Source organism: Plecotus auritus, assembly GCF_963455305.1.
Source record: "Plecotus auritus genome assembly, chromosome: 1".
NCBI lineage: Eukaryota > Metazoa > Chordata > Mammalia > Chiroptera > Vespertilionidae > Plecotus > Plecotus auritus.
Genome location: NC_137770.1, coordinates 129,240,312 through 129,256,090, shown reverse-complemented (window position 1 = coordinate 129,256,090; position 15,779 = coordinate 129,240,312). Strand labels below are relative to the sequence as shown.

The window sequence follows — 15,779 nt, the reverse complement described above, 5'->3', positions numbered from 1 at the left end:
ACACATAGCTATAGATGTCAATACAGAGACAGAGATATAGATGATGCTGTCAAAGCTTGTATTCAAATGTAATTTCTCACTAAGAGAAGAAGAGCTACTCCAGCACTAATGAGTAAAAGTAGAGGGGGAGTCAAATAATACAATGCACCTCTGATAATCTGACTTCAGCGTTAATGGTGCCTTCTGCAAATGTTCACAAGATTATTTCTTCCTGAGGAGAGATACATGACTTCTGGTCAATGTTGCTAAAGCAAATACAAAGTCTAAAATTGCAGTTTGAAAACTGACAGAATACATTATTAATTAAATATAAATTAACATTAATACTTTTACCTTTCTGTTTTTAACTGTGTCAGCAAGTAATCAAACTAGCCTCAATCATTACAAAGGAGATTTGAAGAGAGGCACCATTGTAAATCAAGTGGGTAGCCTCAGCTCCTTTCCTGGGGAAGCTCTACAGATACGAAAGTAACTAACTTCTGAAGACTCTGCCAGTCCAAGTTGCTACATAAATGTCAATTAGTTCTCAAAGCTTCTAATCTGAAATAGTATCATGAGAGTTTAATTGTTGGCAAAGACAAAGAAATAGATGGCACTGTGAACTGCAATGGAAAAGTGTTTTCAGTGGTTGCATCTATTTATATCGTTGCCATGGAATTTGGCATAGAATGCCAGATATGTATCTACATGAGTTTGTGATGTCTACTTAGGAGGACAATATTTTCCAGATTAATACTATCTTTAGTTAGATAAATATAAAGTCAGCATGATGTAATAGGAGTACTATATTCTTTTTTAAATCCTTAATGTTAATTATTAGTGTGGTTTAAGACAAATGGTCTCAAACCTATTTCCAAATCTTGAAATTAGAATATAAGAATAGAAGATCTCCAGAATTACTTTCACTTATAAATAAGAAAATGAAAAGACAGCATTTTATGTCTCACGGTGTCTCTAGAAAAACATTTGGAATATATTATGAAATGAGTAAGGTACTAAAATAATCTTACCTAATAATAGACAAACATGTAAATTGAGCATACTTCCGCTACGCCCACAGCCAATCAGAGTGAGCATGCAAATTAACCCAACAAAGATGGCAGTTAATTTGCATATGTAGGCGCCCAGAGGCCTGGGTCTCGGGAACATCCTCGGCACCCAGGTCACTCTGAGGTAGGCCAGGCATGGGCCCTGAACAGCCTGGGAAGGGCCTGAGCCAGGGGGCTCCTGGGCAGGGCTGAGCCTATGATTGGAGCCAAGGGGGCCCCTACCCAGGCCTAAAGCCTCGGCCAGAGGCTTTAGGCCTGGGCAGGGGCAGAGCCAGCGATCGGTGTGATCTACAGAGGAAACACCTTTTCTGACTGCTCATTGGCTAAGCTCCCTGTATGCCACTGATAATATTCTTAGTAACTTGGGTAATAAGAATCCATAAAGGTGATCTAGGGTTTTTCTACCACACTCCTGGAGAAAAAAACGAAGGTTCGCTGCTGGAGGGCTAAGAAATGTCATATCCTGCCCTAGCCCGTTTGGCTCAGTGGATAATGCCTCGGCCTGCCAGCTGCAGGGTCTGGATTCAATTCTGATCAAGGGCATGTACCTAGGTTGCAGGCTCCTCCCTGCCCAGCGCCCAGGTCAGGGCTCATGCAGGAAGCAACCAATCAAAGTGTTCCTCTCACTTTGATGTTTCTCTCGGTCTCTCCCTCTCTCTTCCACACTCTCTAAAAATCAATGGAAACATATCCTCAGGCGAGGATAAAAAAAAAAAAAAAAAAAAAAAAAGAAATGTCATATCCTATGAAAGACACATCTTGAAAATGCCTAAAGAAAGTTGTCATTTTTTCATGGTGAAAGGACTGGAGTCTGTGTTGATGAAAACACCTTGGTGGCTGAGGTGACTGGCAGTGGCTACAGCAGCGGGGTGATGGGGCTGGTGCCTTGCCCTGATTATCCCAGTCGCCTCCCACAAAGGGAGGCCAGACTGAGGCTTAGGCCTGCTTCCTGTGGGGAGCGGGCCTAAGCCGTCAGTAGGACATCCCCTGAGGGCTCCCAGTATGTGAGAGGGGGCAGGCTGGGCTGAGGGACCCTCCCCCACACCAGTGCTGGGCTCCTAGTGGTTAAATATTTTCCTTAGTGTATGTGACATTCTAAGACTAACACTATATTAATTTTACTTTTATTGGAAAATTTGCCCTAATTATTCCCAATCCAGCAAAATATATTTTCATTACACACTTTGGTCATGTTAAATTAATTCTAGAAAAAGAGCCACAGAAGAAATTTCACTATGACAAAACATCTATTTGCCCTGAAATGGACTACAGAAAAATTTTATTTTCAGATAAGCAAACTAATTGGACACACTCAAAGGACTTTGTAAGTGGTTATTTTTTAAAGGGTTTATGGACCAAACTAATTTAAAGGCATGCAATTCCAAGAAACTAAAATAAGACAAGTGTTAGTGAATCAGAGGCTCAAAGTCACCTATATGTCATTTAGAATTCTAAGAGATAAGAGATATCCTTTTCACTTGAATTAAAGACATCTTAGTATGCCACAAAGCATTAGAGTAATTTTAAAACTTCTCAAAACATAATTTATATGGTGATATATTCTATACAATTGTTACCATGCTTTCCTGGTAGACATTACATATTTTAAAAAGCATTTTTTGAAAAAGCTTGATAAGTTATAAACAATTTTTGAGTAAAAATACTTTGTCTATAAAAGTTCAAAGCAAGAAATCCCCAAATAAAACAAAAACAAAAAGGATAGGATGATGTCTTTGTGCTTCATGTTTCCTTCAACAATCAAGATTTATAAAATAAAAGAACTCCTTAGCCAATGGACCTAGGAATATATTAGGAAATGAAAGAACATAGACATTTAAAAATAATTTTATATATCTTTATTTCCACTGGTAATTTAAATAGCTCAGAAATACATTGGTTCAAAATCTTTACTTTTTAACTTTCTTCCAGCCAAGATAGAGTACCAGGAGGCAGATGTATCCTCCTACCTGAAACAACCAAATAACTGAACAGGATTTATGAAATGATGATGCTCAGGACACTAAACATCAGGTAATGAAGAACAGTGATTCCTGAGAGATGGAAATCAAACAGCCTTACTACTGCACTATACAGAATTTGTAGACCACGTTGCAAGAGAACAAATGTGGAGCCTGGTAGAAAATCTGAGTTGAGAAGATGGGGCTCAGAGTCCAAGGAGTCTGCGGCATCTGGAGTGTGCAGGTGGAATACCAGCAAAGAAAGTGTTGCACAGAAAGAGGAATCTGCAGAGGGGCTCCCTCACATATTCAGAGAAATATTGATCAGGACATTAATGTGAGAAAGTACCCAAACCTTGAAAACAACCAGAGGATGCATTTAAGGTAGCAGTTCCAGCTCACACAGTACTTGGAAAACTACATAATCCATGGGGCATTGTCTAGAGTACTCAGAAGACTTAACTCATTTTGAAAAATAATTATCCCTATAACCAAACACTGCTCTGGTCTCACCTAAGAAATCTTTTTTGTTTGTTTTCTTTTGTTTCAATTATAGTTTACAGCCCATATTATTTTGTATATCATAGTGGTTAGACAATCATATACTTTGCAAAGCATTACCCTGACATTTCCAATACCTACTTGGCACCATACAAAGTTAATACATCATTATTGACTATATTTTCTATGCTGTATTTTACCTCCCTATGTCTATTCTGTAACTTCTAATATGTAATTCTTAATCCCTTCACTTTTTCATTTGGTCCCCCAACACCCTGCCCCTCTTTATTTCTAGGAGTGTGTTTTGTTAGTTTATACATATTGTTCTTTAGATTCCACATATGAGTGAAATCATATGGTATTTGTCTTTCTCAACTGACTTATTTCCTTTAGTATACTACTCTCAAGGTCCATCCATGCTGTCACAAATGGTAAGATTTCCTTTTTTTTTTTTTTTAAATATCCAAACAATATTCCATTGTATGTATGTACCACATCTTCTTTTCAATTCATCTATTAATGGGCACTTGGGCTTCTTCCATATCTTGGCTATTGTAAATAACACTGTAATGACTATGGGGGTGCATACATTCTTTTGAGTTTGAGTTTTGAGTTTCTTTGTATATATACCCAGAAGGAGAATCACTGTGTTGCCTAACAAATCTTAAAAGCAAGGCCAACAATGATAAAACTGTTTCCAAGGAACTGAACTACATCCCCAAACAAGCTCAAGAATACTGCCTGGCCAGTGTTGCTCAGTGGGTTGAGTGTTGTCTCGTGCACCAAGAGGTTGCTGCTTGGATTCCTGGTCAGGATATATGCCTGGGCTCGACCCCCACTAGAGGGCATGCAAGGAGGCAGCCAATTGATGTTTCTATCTTCTTACCCTCTCTCTCTAAAAAACCAATAAAAACATATATTTTTTGAAAAAGAATAGTTATGGAAATACAAAAGTTTCCAGTAACTATAAAGATAAAATGCACAGTGTCTGACATCTCACCACACTATCAGGCATGCGAAGGAGCCGGAATATAATGATTTGTAATGAGCAGAAAAAACAACAACAATCAATCAAAAACAACCGAGAACTGACATAGATGTTAACATTAGCAGACAGTGGCATTAGAACAATTATTATAATACTAAAGGTCTGGTGCACAAAATTTGTGCTTGTGTGTGGGGGGGGGGCTTCTCCTTAGCCCAGCCTGCACCCTTTCCAATCCAGGACCCCTCAGGGATGTCCGACTGCTGGTTTGGGCCTGATCCTGGGGATAGAGCCTAAACCGGCAGTCAGACATCCCTCTCACAATCCTGGACTGCTGGCTTCTAATTGCTCACCTTCCTGCCTGCCTGGTCACCCCCCAACTGCTCCCCCTGCTGGCCTGGTCACCCCATGCAACCTGGTGTTCAGTCGGTTGGTCGTCCCTCACTAACCCCCGAGCCGGCCTGGTCGCCCCACACAGCCTGCTTGTTCAGTCCTTTGGTCGTCCCTCACTAACTCCCCTGCCAGCCTGGTTGTAGGCGGCCATCTTGTGAGGGTGTGAAGGTCAATTTGCTTATTACCTCTTTATTATATAGGATGATTTCATATGTTCAAAACATTAACCAGAGACATGGGAAATATTTTTGAAAGACTCAAATTGAGTTTATAGAGATGAAAAGTACAATGGCTTAGATCAGCCTTGGGCAAACTATGGCCCGCGGGCCGGATCCGGCTGTTCTATCCAGTTCTCTTGCTCTCCCCTCCGCTCCTTTACTTTGAATTTATATTAGTTCACACAAACACTCCATCCATGCTTTTGTTCCAGCCCTCCGGTCCAGTTTAAGAACCCATTGTGGCCCTCGAGTAAAAAAGTTTGCCCACCCCTGGCTTAGATGAAAAATACACTGAGTAGTATTAAGGGCAAATTAGACATTTCAAAAGAAATAATTAGTGAATGTGAAGACAATAAAAACTATCTAAAATGGAACACAAAGAGAAAAAAATTCAGAATTTAAAAGCCTTAATGAGCTGTGTGACATCTTTAAGGGGCCTTATATATGTGTAATTAGAGTCTTCAAAGAAGAGGAGGAGAAGCAAAAACATTTAAAAAACAGCCAGAAAATCCTTACATTTTATCAAAACTATAAATCCACAGATGCAAGAAGTTCAATAAGCTCAAGCACATGAAAAATGAATAAAACTAAGCAAAAGCACATCATAGTCAATTGTTCAAAACTAGTGATCAGAAGAAAATCTTAAAAACAACCAAAGGAAAATCACTATCTATAGAAGACTGCATGGAATGTCAGCAAACGTATTGTTGGAAACAATGCAAACAAAGGCTGCAGAATGGCATCCTTAAAGTTTCTAAAGAAAAAAACTAGAACACTGTATTCAGAGGAAATGTCTTTCAAAAAGTAAAGGTGCTACAGACATTGTCAGAAGTACACAAGGTGAAAAGAATTCATGTTTAGCAAATCCACACTAAAATATATGTTAAATGAAGTTCTTCAGGCAAAATAAATTTGATACTAGATGGAAATGTGGATCTATAAAAAGGAACAAAAAGCACCAGAAATAATAACTACTTTGGGCACCGACTATGCAAACCCAGTGTGATTTCTCAGTTGGAATGAGAAGGTCAAGTTCTCCAAGGTCTGACTCATGGTGAATAAAGCTTTACTCATTTGAACATTCTTGAACATCTGTTTTGAACATTCTTGTAAATCTCTTTTTATGAATTTAATATGTAAATTGCAGAGGCTGTGGAAAACTTGTCATTTGTAGTGAATAGCGAAATGTTTTGCTCTGAAATTACACTGACCACATACTTCCTGGTAACAAAAGACTAACTCACATTTATTTATTTATTTATTTATTTATTTATTTATTTATTTATTTAATTGTGGCCAAAGAGTTGGCATAGAGTTTCTTAGTCTTTTAAAAAAATCTTTATTGTTGAGAGTATTAGAGATGTCCCCCATTTTTTCTCCCCATTGCCCCCCTCTACCTGGTCCCCACCTTACCCCAGGCCTTCACCATTATTGTCAGTATTATGCTAAGAAAATAAGCCAGTCAGAGAAAAAGAAGTATCACCTGATTTCACCTATATGTGGAATTGAATGAACAAAATAAGCTGCTGAATAAAATAAAACCAGAGGGATGGGAACATGGAACAGACTGAGGAATCTTAGAGAGAAGTGTGGGTAGGTGGGGTGGGCAGGAAGAGATGAACCAAATAATGTGCATATATGCTAACTCACATCTTGAAATCTCCTTTTTAATCAATAATTCTGGGAACAGGATGCAATGAACTAAGATTGGTCAATTCACAAAGAAAAGCAATTTCTTTCTATAATATTGCAATCTCAAACTTGGAGCTGGCACTATGGTTCTTGTCTCTTCCCCATATGAACCCCTTCTCATTGCTTATTTTGAAGGAGGCATTCCCTTTAGTATTCTCTCTGCTGCAACATCCTGAATAAAGAATTCATTCACTTGCAAAAACAAAACAAAACCTATACCATTTTTTAAATTAAATTTTATTGGGGTGACAGCAAAAAACAAAACAAAACAAAACAAAACAACAACAACAACAAAAAACGGATAACAAAATAGACAGCCAACCAGATGTGAGATGGTATTTGCAAACAGTGACTCCGACAAAGGTTTAATTTCCAGAATATGTAAAAAACTTGTTAAACTTAATACCAAATAACTATACAATCCAATCAAAAAGTGGGCAGAGGACCTGAAAATACACCTCTCCCAAGAAGACATACAAACAGCCAATAGACATATGAAAAGATGTTCAACCTTACTGGCAATTAAGGAAATGCAAGTCAAAACTACGAGTTACCACCTCACACCTGTTAGAGCGACCATTACCAACAAGATAAGCCATACCATCTTTAATGGGAAAAATGATAGAATAAAATAATTACTTGCACAAATCATATAATAATTTAATATCTGCCTGTAAGTCATTCTATTAATTATGAATAATGAATAATTTAATTAAGATAGTAGTCTTCCCTAATTTCTTTACCACTTATGCAAATTTCTCAAGTGGAAACTCTCTAATGACCAGTCCATTGGACTCAACCTGCTTATTTGGATACTATTGTCTTTAAATTCTCTGGGTACCAAACTTTTTTGGATCTCCTTTCTTTCAACTCTAAAAAACACTATAGGATCAAACTCCTCTTCCATAGTTCATGTTAATGATTGGTTAGTGTTTGTCATGTTTCCATCCTTTAATCACTGTTCACATATGTCCACTTTTCCTTGGGAATATCAACCACTCCCAGAGCTTCAGGTAGCACATACAATCTAATGACTCACAAACATGTATGTCCCCAGTGCTTCAGATAAACATGTCCAGCAACCTTCTGCACACATTGAAAAGGATTTTCCATGGGCATTTTATATTAACACTAGAGGCCCAGTGCATGAAATTTGTGCATTCGAGGAGGGGTCCCTCAACCCAGCCTGCCCCCTCTCACAGTCTGGGAGCCCTCAGGGGATGTCCTACTGACGGCTTAGGCCCTCTCCCTCCAGGGAGCGGACCTAAGCCGCGGTCTGGCCTTCCTCTGCAGGAGGCGACCACCTGATCAGGGGAAGGTGCCACTGCCAGCCACCGCAGCCACCAAGGTGTTTTCATCAACATGGACTCCAGTCCCTTCACAACGAAAAAATGACAACTTTCTTTAGGCATTTTCAAGATGTCTCTTTCATAGGATATGACATTTCTTTCTTTCTTTCTTTTTTTCTTTTTATCATCACTTGAGGATATTTTTCCATTGATTTTTAGAGAGCGTGGAAGAGAGAGGGAGAAACGTCAATGTGAGAGGGACACTTCGATTGGTTACCTCCTGCATGAGTCCTGACCTGGGCTTGAGACATGGAGGGACCTGCAACCTAGGTACATGTCCTTGATCAGAATCTAACCTGGACCCTGTGGTCCACAAGCTGAGGCTCTATCCACTGAGCCAAACTGGCTAGGGCAGGATATGACATTTCTTAGTCCCTCCAGTAGCAGACCTTCATTTTTTCCTCCAGGAGTGAGGTGGAGAAACCCTAGATCACCTACTTGGATTCTTATTACCCAAGTCACCAAGAACACTGCGAGTGGTGTACAGGGAGCTTAGCCAATGAGCTGTAAGAAAAGGTGTTTCCTCTGCAGCTCATGCGCAGAGGCGCAACTGCTGGCGCACTGTCTCCCAGTGAGGGCGGGCCTCCCTGTGTGTTGTGTCTCTGCTCCGGGCCCATCTGCGCGCTCAGCCTCCTCCTGAGCTGGTTGTGACTGTTATGGTGTCCCGGCTAATTTGCATATTACCATATATACATACACTAGAGGCCCGGTGCACAACATTTGTGCACTGGGGGGCAGGGGGAAGGTCCTCAGCCCAGCCTGCACCCTCTTGCAGTCCGGGACCCTTCAGGGGCTGTCCCCCTCCTAGTTTAGGCCCACTCCCCATGTGGGGTTCTTAGTGCTGGAGGTGGGAGAGGCTCCTGCCCCTGCCACTGCATTTGCCAGCCTTGAGCCCAGCTTCTAGCTGAGCAACACTCCCCCTATGGGAGTGCACTGACCATCAGGGGGCAGCTCCTGCATTGAGCATCTGCCCCCTGTGGTCAGTGTGCATCATAGCGAACATTCCACCATTCGGTTGATTTGCATATTAGCCTTTTATTATATAGGATATAGATGTCCAAGATAGGAGTAAACATGTTTCTCTCTGAAGCGTGTCTCTTTTCCTCTTTTTATTATTTAAGGTAATGTGTAATACAAGCATTACCCAAGACCCCCTGGTTAGAAAGTTCTTAGTCATTCATGGCTACTCCCCAAATTTCCAACCTAAAAATGTTCTGCTGTTTTTTACACTTAGATATAATCTTAATGTTATCCACTTTTCTTTAAACCACTTCCCTAGTTTTTCCCTTCAGCATCTTTTTTGGTGTTCTACCTGGTTTGCCAGCATAATTTTACCTCCTTGAATCAGTCTTCCATATAACAATCTGAGTGATATAGCATGTCATGCCCTAAGTAAAATTGTTCAATGCCTCCCCATTGCCCAAGCTCCTTAGTTTCCTTAACCTCATCTCACACTAGTCTTTGATTCATTTTTGGGAACCAAGTTCCAGAAAAACATATCTCTGTTTCTCTGGCAAATCCCGTGGCATATGACCTTGATGTCTTTGTTCACTCTGAACTCTGCTGCAATCTTAATGCTAGCCCTTTCTCTGCTTTGCAATCTCTCTCTTCAGCCAAGGTTCACCTCATACTGTCAGCTTTTCTTGACTCTTCTTTATTATCTTTTTGGATAGGTATGCTCATGGAAGCTTTTGCATATTTCTGTTACTTCAATTATACAGCATGTGATATGTGTGTTTAGATGCATGTTTATTTCTATGATTCTGAGGTAAACAATAATTTTTAAATCTTCATGCCTAGCAATGTTCTTGGCACACAGTAGTGGAGCAATTAATATTTATTGAAATGTTTTCAATGATAACAAATGATTGTCCTGATGGTGCTCAATAAAATTTATTATATTAATTTCTATGGCAATAAGAAATTATCCTGAAAAAACACACACATTAATATAACTATTCTATTAAATAAATTACTTTATATACATATTTGATTTAATAATTTTATGTTGGGAAGGCAGTCGTGTAGGAAGCAAAAACATGTCTAGAAAAATGAACTTTTTAGAAAGAAGGGATCTTTTATTCCAATAGAGGTATGCACATTCTAATATTAAGGTTACTTTTATCATCAGTAATGCTTTGATGTTCTGTCTCCCCAGTTTAATTTGGTTTAATGATATATTGCCAGAGATTCAATTTTCACAATTGTATTCTCTTCCATAGAAACAAAATTATTCCCAGGGTCTATGATTTCAGTAGCTATTATGTGTTTGTAGATATTCAGCTAGTCTCACTCATTATTCTTTATCAATGTGAACAACTGGATGCATTTTTATCATCCTGGTTTGATTTAGAAGTGCAATTTCTAAATAAAAGCCATTAGTGTTTTATAGATTAGATGACAAGAAAAGAACATTCCACACACACAAAAAGCATAATTGGAGCTGTCAGATTTGCCATATCCTTACTGTATATGCCATGGAATGCATCAAAAAATCACCAGTAGAAAAAAACTTAACCTGAGTATATATAATATACATGTATAGTTATATAATATTATTGAAATTACATTATTTTCTTCACTGAAATGGTTTCCTGAAATATTGTTTTTAGCCATCATGACCATTTCTATAGTCATTAAAATTTCATTATATATTTCCAGCTAACTCTCAACTTAATCTAAGCCTTATTTATTTTCTATATAAAAACAAATAAAAATAACATTCAATTTCTCTGACTTTGTGATAAACAACTGAAATGACATTACTTCATAGAGAGATACATTTTGCTAAAGTATATACAATTGCATCATGTAAGATTCAGACAGCTTAATTGAGAATTGATTATCCAGCTTTCATTATTATAAGAGCCTATTTTATTTGTCTTCAGGGAACAGAATACACAAGTGAAATTTTTTTAGAAATAGATTACATTTACTCCAGGCAAATTGTTTGATAGACTATTATTCAAACATACTACTTCACAGATGTTAATCAATAAAGGAAAAGGGCATTTTCTCTTTATAAAACAGCTTTTACAGCTAAAGAAAACCTTAATCATCTGATTTTGGGGATAATAATATCAAAGAATTTCTGAATATTAATATCCCAATGCTTGTTGAATGTCTGCCTTTAACCCTATGCTTATGTGCCACAAGCAATCTATCTTCAGAAATGATTGTTTTCTTACCTGAAATGAAGTAATTGGATATATATTAACATGAGCCTCATTCCATCGTTGTCCTTTATTCCCACTTGAAGACCATAGTGGATTCTCCATTGTTGTCTGCCCTTTCAAACGTAGATAAACGTTTAAAACACCTAAAAATAATAATGAAATTTTATTTTATACATTTGTTTTTGCTTCAAATGTTTTTCTTCTTGACCAAACACTTTAAAAATGAATTTTGCAGAACATTCTAGTGTCTTCTCCTCTCTTCCCCTCTCATTTCCAATCTTGCTCTTATTGGCATGTGTGGCAGGCCTCCAAAGATGACAGTACCCAAATCCCTAGAACCTGTAAATGTTACTTTATCTGACATTGCAGGTTTTGCAGGTGTGATTAAGTTAAGCATGTTGGATGGGAAGATTATTTTAGATCATCTGGTGGGTCCTAAGAGTAATCACATATATCATTATAGGATGGATGCAGAAGGAGATGTGATGCAGGGGAGAAGGTCACGTGGAAGGAGAGAAGCTGCTCTGCAGCTTCATCTGAAGATGGAGAAGGATCCACAGCCGAGCACAGCAGCCTCTAGAAGTTAGAAAGGGCAAGGAAACTGATTCTGCCCTGCAGCCTTTAGAAGGAACCAGCCCTGTGAACACTCTGACTTTAGCCCATTATACTCATTTTAGATTTCTGTCCTCTGGAACTGTAAGATAACAAATTTGTGTTCTTTTCAGTCACAAAGTTTGGGGTAACGTATTTGTTTCCGTAGCAATAGGAGCTACGATAGCATGTAGTCATGTACTGACTTGACTGACTTGCCTGAAGTCTGACTCTAATCGTGTCTAATATTACCAGTTAGCAACTCTTTTTAAGTTTACTTTATCCAAGTCTCATTTTTCTTCTAAAAGGTATTTGAAATTAAAATAAAAATAGCTTTGCCTCATGATTTATATACTTCTTTCAATAGTGTCATGTCCTGCTCATAGTAATAATAGTAATGATGATGATATATGTGTTGAATACTTCAGATAAAAAATTAATCCTCTCAACAATCCTATGATGTTTTTACTATTACCTCCATTAGAGAACATTACTCCAGGGCATCCTTCTAACTACTATGAAAGAGCCTTCTTGTTTTCTTCATTTGCCAGGAATATTTATGAGGTCTCTTTAATATGGCTTAAACTTCAATATTCCCTAATGCTCTTTGTAAGGACTCTTTGACCTCCCCATCTCTGTCCTGTTGTCAACTCCATAAGCTGCTATGTTGCTACCATGTAAACATTGGCTTTTTCCTAATTTTAATACTGGAACAGACTAGACTTTGGGCAAAGACTCATGGGGAACCCCATATAAACTTCTTGAGTCAACTCTGCACACCTCCCTTCTTTCTGTTAATCAAACTCATGGATTCTAACTACTTCAGCTGCCCAGCACTCTGATCTCTGCCTCCTGAACTCAGTGGGATCTCCACATTCTGCTCAAATTTTAGGGCCCTGTGCCAGGCCCAGGAAATTGTCCTCAGGCAGAGAACTGGACTCCTATAGAGATCTTCTCATTCCCATTATTTCATACATCTCAGTCTTGCCCTGCTTCTTTTCTAAGAAAATATTTTTTGAAAACAGGTACTTAATAGATTTGTCCCATTTCAGTAGCTGTTTATGACAGTAGAACTTATCTGGAAAAAGTTACTACTGTGTGGTTTCGGACGCCCTAATTTTGATAACTTTTGTATTATTATTTATATGTTTGCATACATCTTCCTTAGTATATATATTTGTTCATATAAATATTGCATATAAATACTGAAAAGCAGAAAAGATAATATAAAAGTCACCATTAAATTGATAATTCAGAGGTAGGCTCCTTAATATTTTTATGTGTATTTCTTCAGGTATTTTTTAAATGTGTATTTTTTACAGTTATATGGTATACAGTAGTTTATCTTTCAGATTTTTAATGCAATTTTGTCTAATTGTTCATACAGAAGATCACACATTCATATTATACACATATACAGAAATATGAATACCCATTTTTGAAACGACAACAAAAAGTGCATTCTTCACATCACAGCTGCCACTTACTAGCTGGGTGACCTTGGCTTAGTCTCTTAATCTTTCGTCTCAGTTTTCTTATCAGGTAAGTGATGATGCTAATAATAACTAGTATAAGGGTCTTGTAAGAATTAAACTGGGTTAAAGTATGTAACAATTATTGCTCATTCACAGTCTTCACGATATCTTATTATTAGCTATCAAGATATCAAAATAACATTTCTCTCTATTGATGCAATATATTATATTAGTACATTTCTTAATGTTGAACGATGACTATTACAGAAATACATTTCACTAGGTAATGAACTGCCACTCTCTTATTATAGTTGATTCAAGTTGCTAGTATTCTATTTGGGAATAATGCATGCATATCTATAATAATAAAAGTGTAATATGCTAATTAGACCAGACCTCCTTCCAGACGACTTTCCAGACAAAGCTGAGACTGTGAGGGCAAAGGCAAGCTGCCGAGGCTGAGAGGGCTGAGCCCCTTGCATGAATTTTGTGCATCGGGCCTCCAGTCTATATACATAAAGCCTAAGCGACAGTTACAACAGAATGACTGGAATGACTGGAATGACCAACCAGTCACTCTGATGCGCACTGACCACCAGGGGGCCGAAGCTCAATGCAGGAGCTGCCCCCTGGTGGTCAGTGTGCTCCCACAGCCAACCTCCCATGGCCAGCCAACCACCTGTGGTCCCTCCCCTTGGCCAGCAGGCCACGAATGGTTCACTTCCCACCAACCATGGTGGTGGCGCGGAAGCAAGGGAAGGAGGGGGGAGACAAGGAACCACACAGTGGCAGGGCACCAATGGTGGCACTGGCGTCCGGTGTCCATTCCTTCGGCTTCCAGCCCGGCGACCATTGCCTCCTCTCCTAAACCTTCTGGGGCCTTTGGGTGCCGGGCTAGGATGGAGAACCAGGGGTGGGTGGTGGTGGACACGGCCCCTCTCCCGGGAGGACCGAGGGCTGGCTCCCTCCTCGGGGCCGGCGGCCAACCTCTTGCACCCTGTCCCTCCCCTGATTGCCAGCCAGGGCTAGGGATCCCTCCCATGCATGAATTCATACACTGGGCCTAGAGTTTATAAATAATATTCTCCAGTATACTTTTTGTTTTGTCTTTCTATGTTGCATGTTCACTTTTTGCCTCAGAATCTATTATTTTCTATCATTTTTTCCCTTTAATGTAAGAAATAATTTTTGGCTTATCCTTCACAGTACTGATTTTGTTTTCCACAGTGTGGGTTCTATTCTTTTGTCTCTAATGTCATCTTTATTTGGTTATTGTATTATTTATGATGTTGTTTTCTTTTCTGATCTCATCAAGCTCCCCTTTATCTTAGTCATTTGTCCAGTTTTTTCCTTTCCTCTGTCTATTTTTGTATCATTTTTATTTTTTATTGTTTCATAAAGTTAATATTCATGTGTATTTTATTGAAAACATAAAGCATGTACTATACAAATTTTCCTTTCACCTGAACAGTCAGTATGCCTTTTTCTTTTCCTTTATAAAATTAAATTTATTGGGGTGACATCAGTTCAGTATGCCTTTCTCAACATGTTTGCTTCCTTTACTCTGGGCATATTAGCCTTGCTTTGCACTATGGATTTTTTTAAATCCTCATCCAAGAATATATTCATTGATTTTAGAGAGAGGAAAGGAAAGAGAGAGATGAGAGAGAAATGTTGATCTGTTGACTCTGGTTTGCACCCCAAATGGAGACTGAAACTGCAACCTATACATATGTGCCATGACTGGGAATTGAACCCATGACCTTTTGGTATACGGGACAACACTCCAACCAACTGAGCCACATTGATCTGGGCTGAACTGTGGAATTTCATTAGACCCTTATATTCTCTCTCTTTTACTCTCACTCTCATTTTCTTTTGCTTTATTTGTCCTTAAGTAATGCTAAGTAGTCCTGTGGCATTTTTTCTAAAACTACTATTGGAACTTCTTTTTTATACACAGAATAGGTTAGATTTTGTTAACTCCTCCTCTAAGATCTAAAGCTGTAGGGCAAGTTAACTGAGTTTTCACTATTGTTACTTCTATTCAAAAATCTGAGATTAGTAGAAAAGCATTTATGCCTTTGGGCCATTTAAGAGTTGAAAATCCTGGTATTTTCCCACTGTGTAGGTGAGCCATTGTAGCAGGGAATATATTTCTGACACCATCTCTCTTTCCCCTTTTTAGGAACTAGGTGTGGCTCAATTTTTCTTGCTTGTTGGTGCTGGTACCTTGTGCATTAAAAAGGCAACTATGTGCCAAAAGGAAAAGCCACTGCAGAACTTATTTCTGGGTGATGTAATTGCATTCTATTTTTGGAAAATAATCCATAACAGGGAGAAATTACAATGAAATCAAACTCAAATAAATAAAAAAATGTGTTAAACTCTA

At 38.5% G+C, this 15,779-nt stretch overlaps 1 protein-coding gene across 3 annotated transcripts in view; it reads right to left on the bottom strand.

Annotated features, from left to right (window-relative positions):
- The window catches only part of MDGA2 (MAM domain containing glycosylphosphatidylinositol anchor 2), a 1,034,824-nt gene that overhangs the window by 17,020 nt on the left and 1,002,025 nt on the right, over positions 1 to 15,779 (bottom strand). For all 3 annotated transcript variants that reach the window (XM_080666137.1, XM_080666138.1, XM_080666139.1), the window contains exon 15: positions 11,334 to 11,464. In XM_080666137.1, the coding sequence (XP_080522263.1) occupies positions 11,334 to 11,464 (131 nt within the window). The remainder of the gene's footprint in view (positions 1 to 11,333; positions 11,465 to 15,779) is intronic.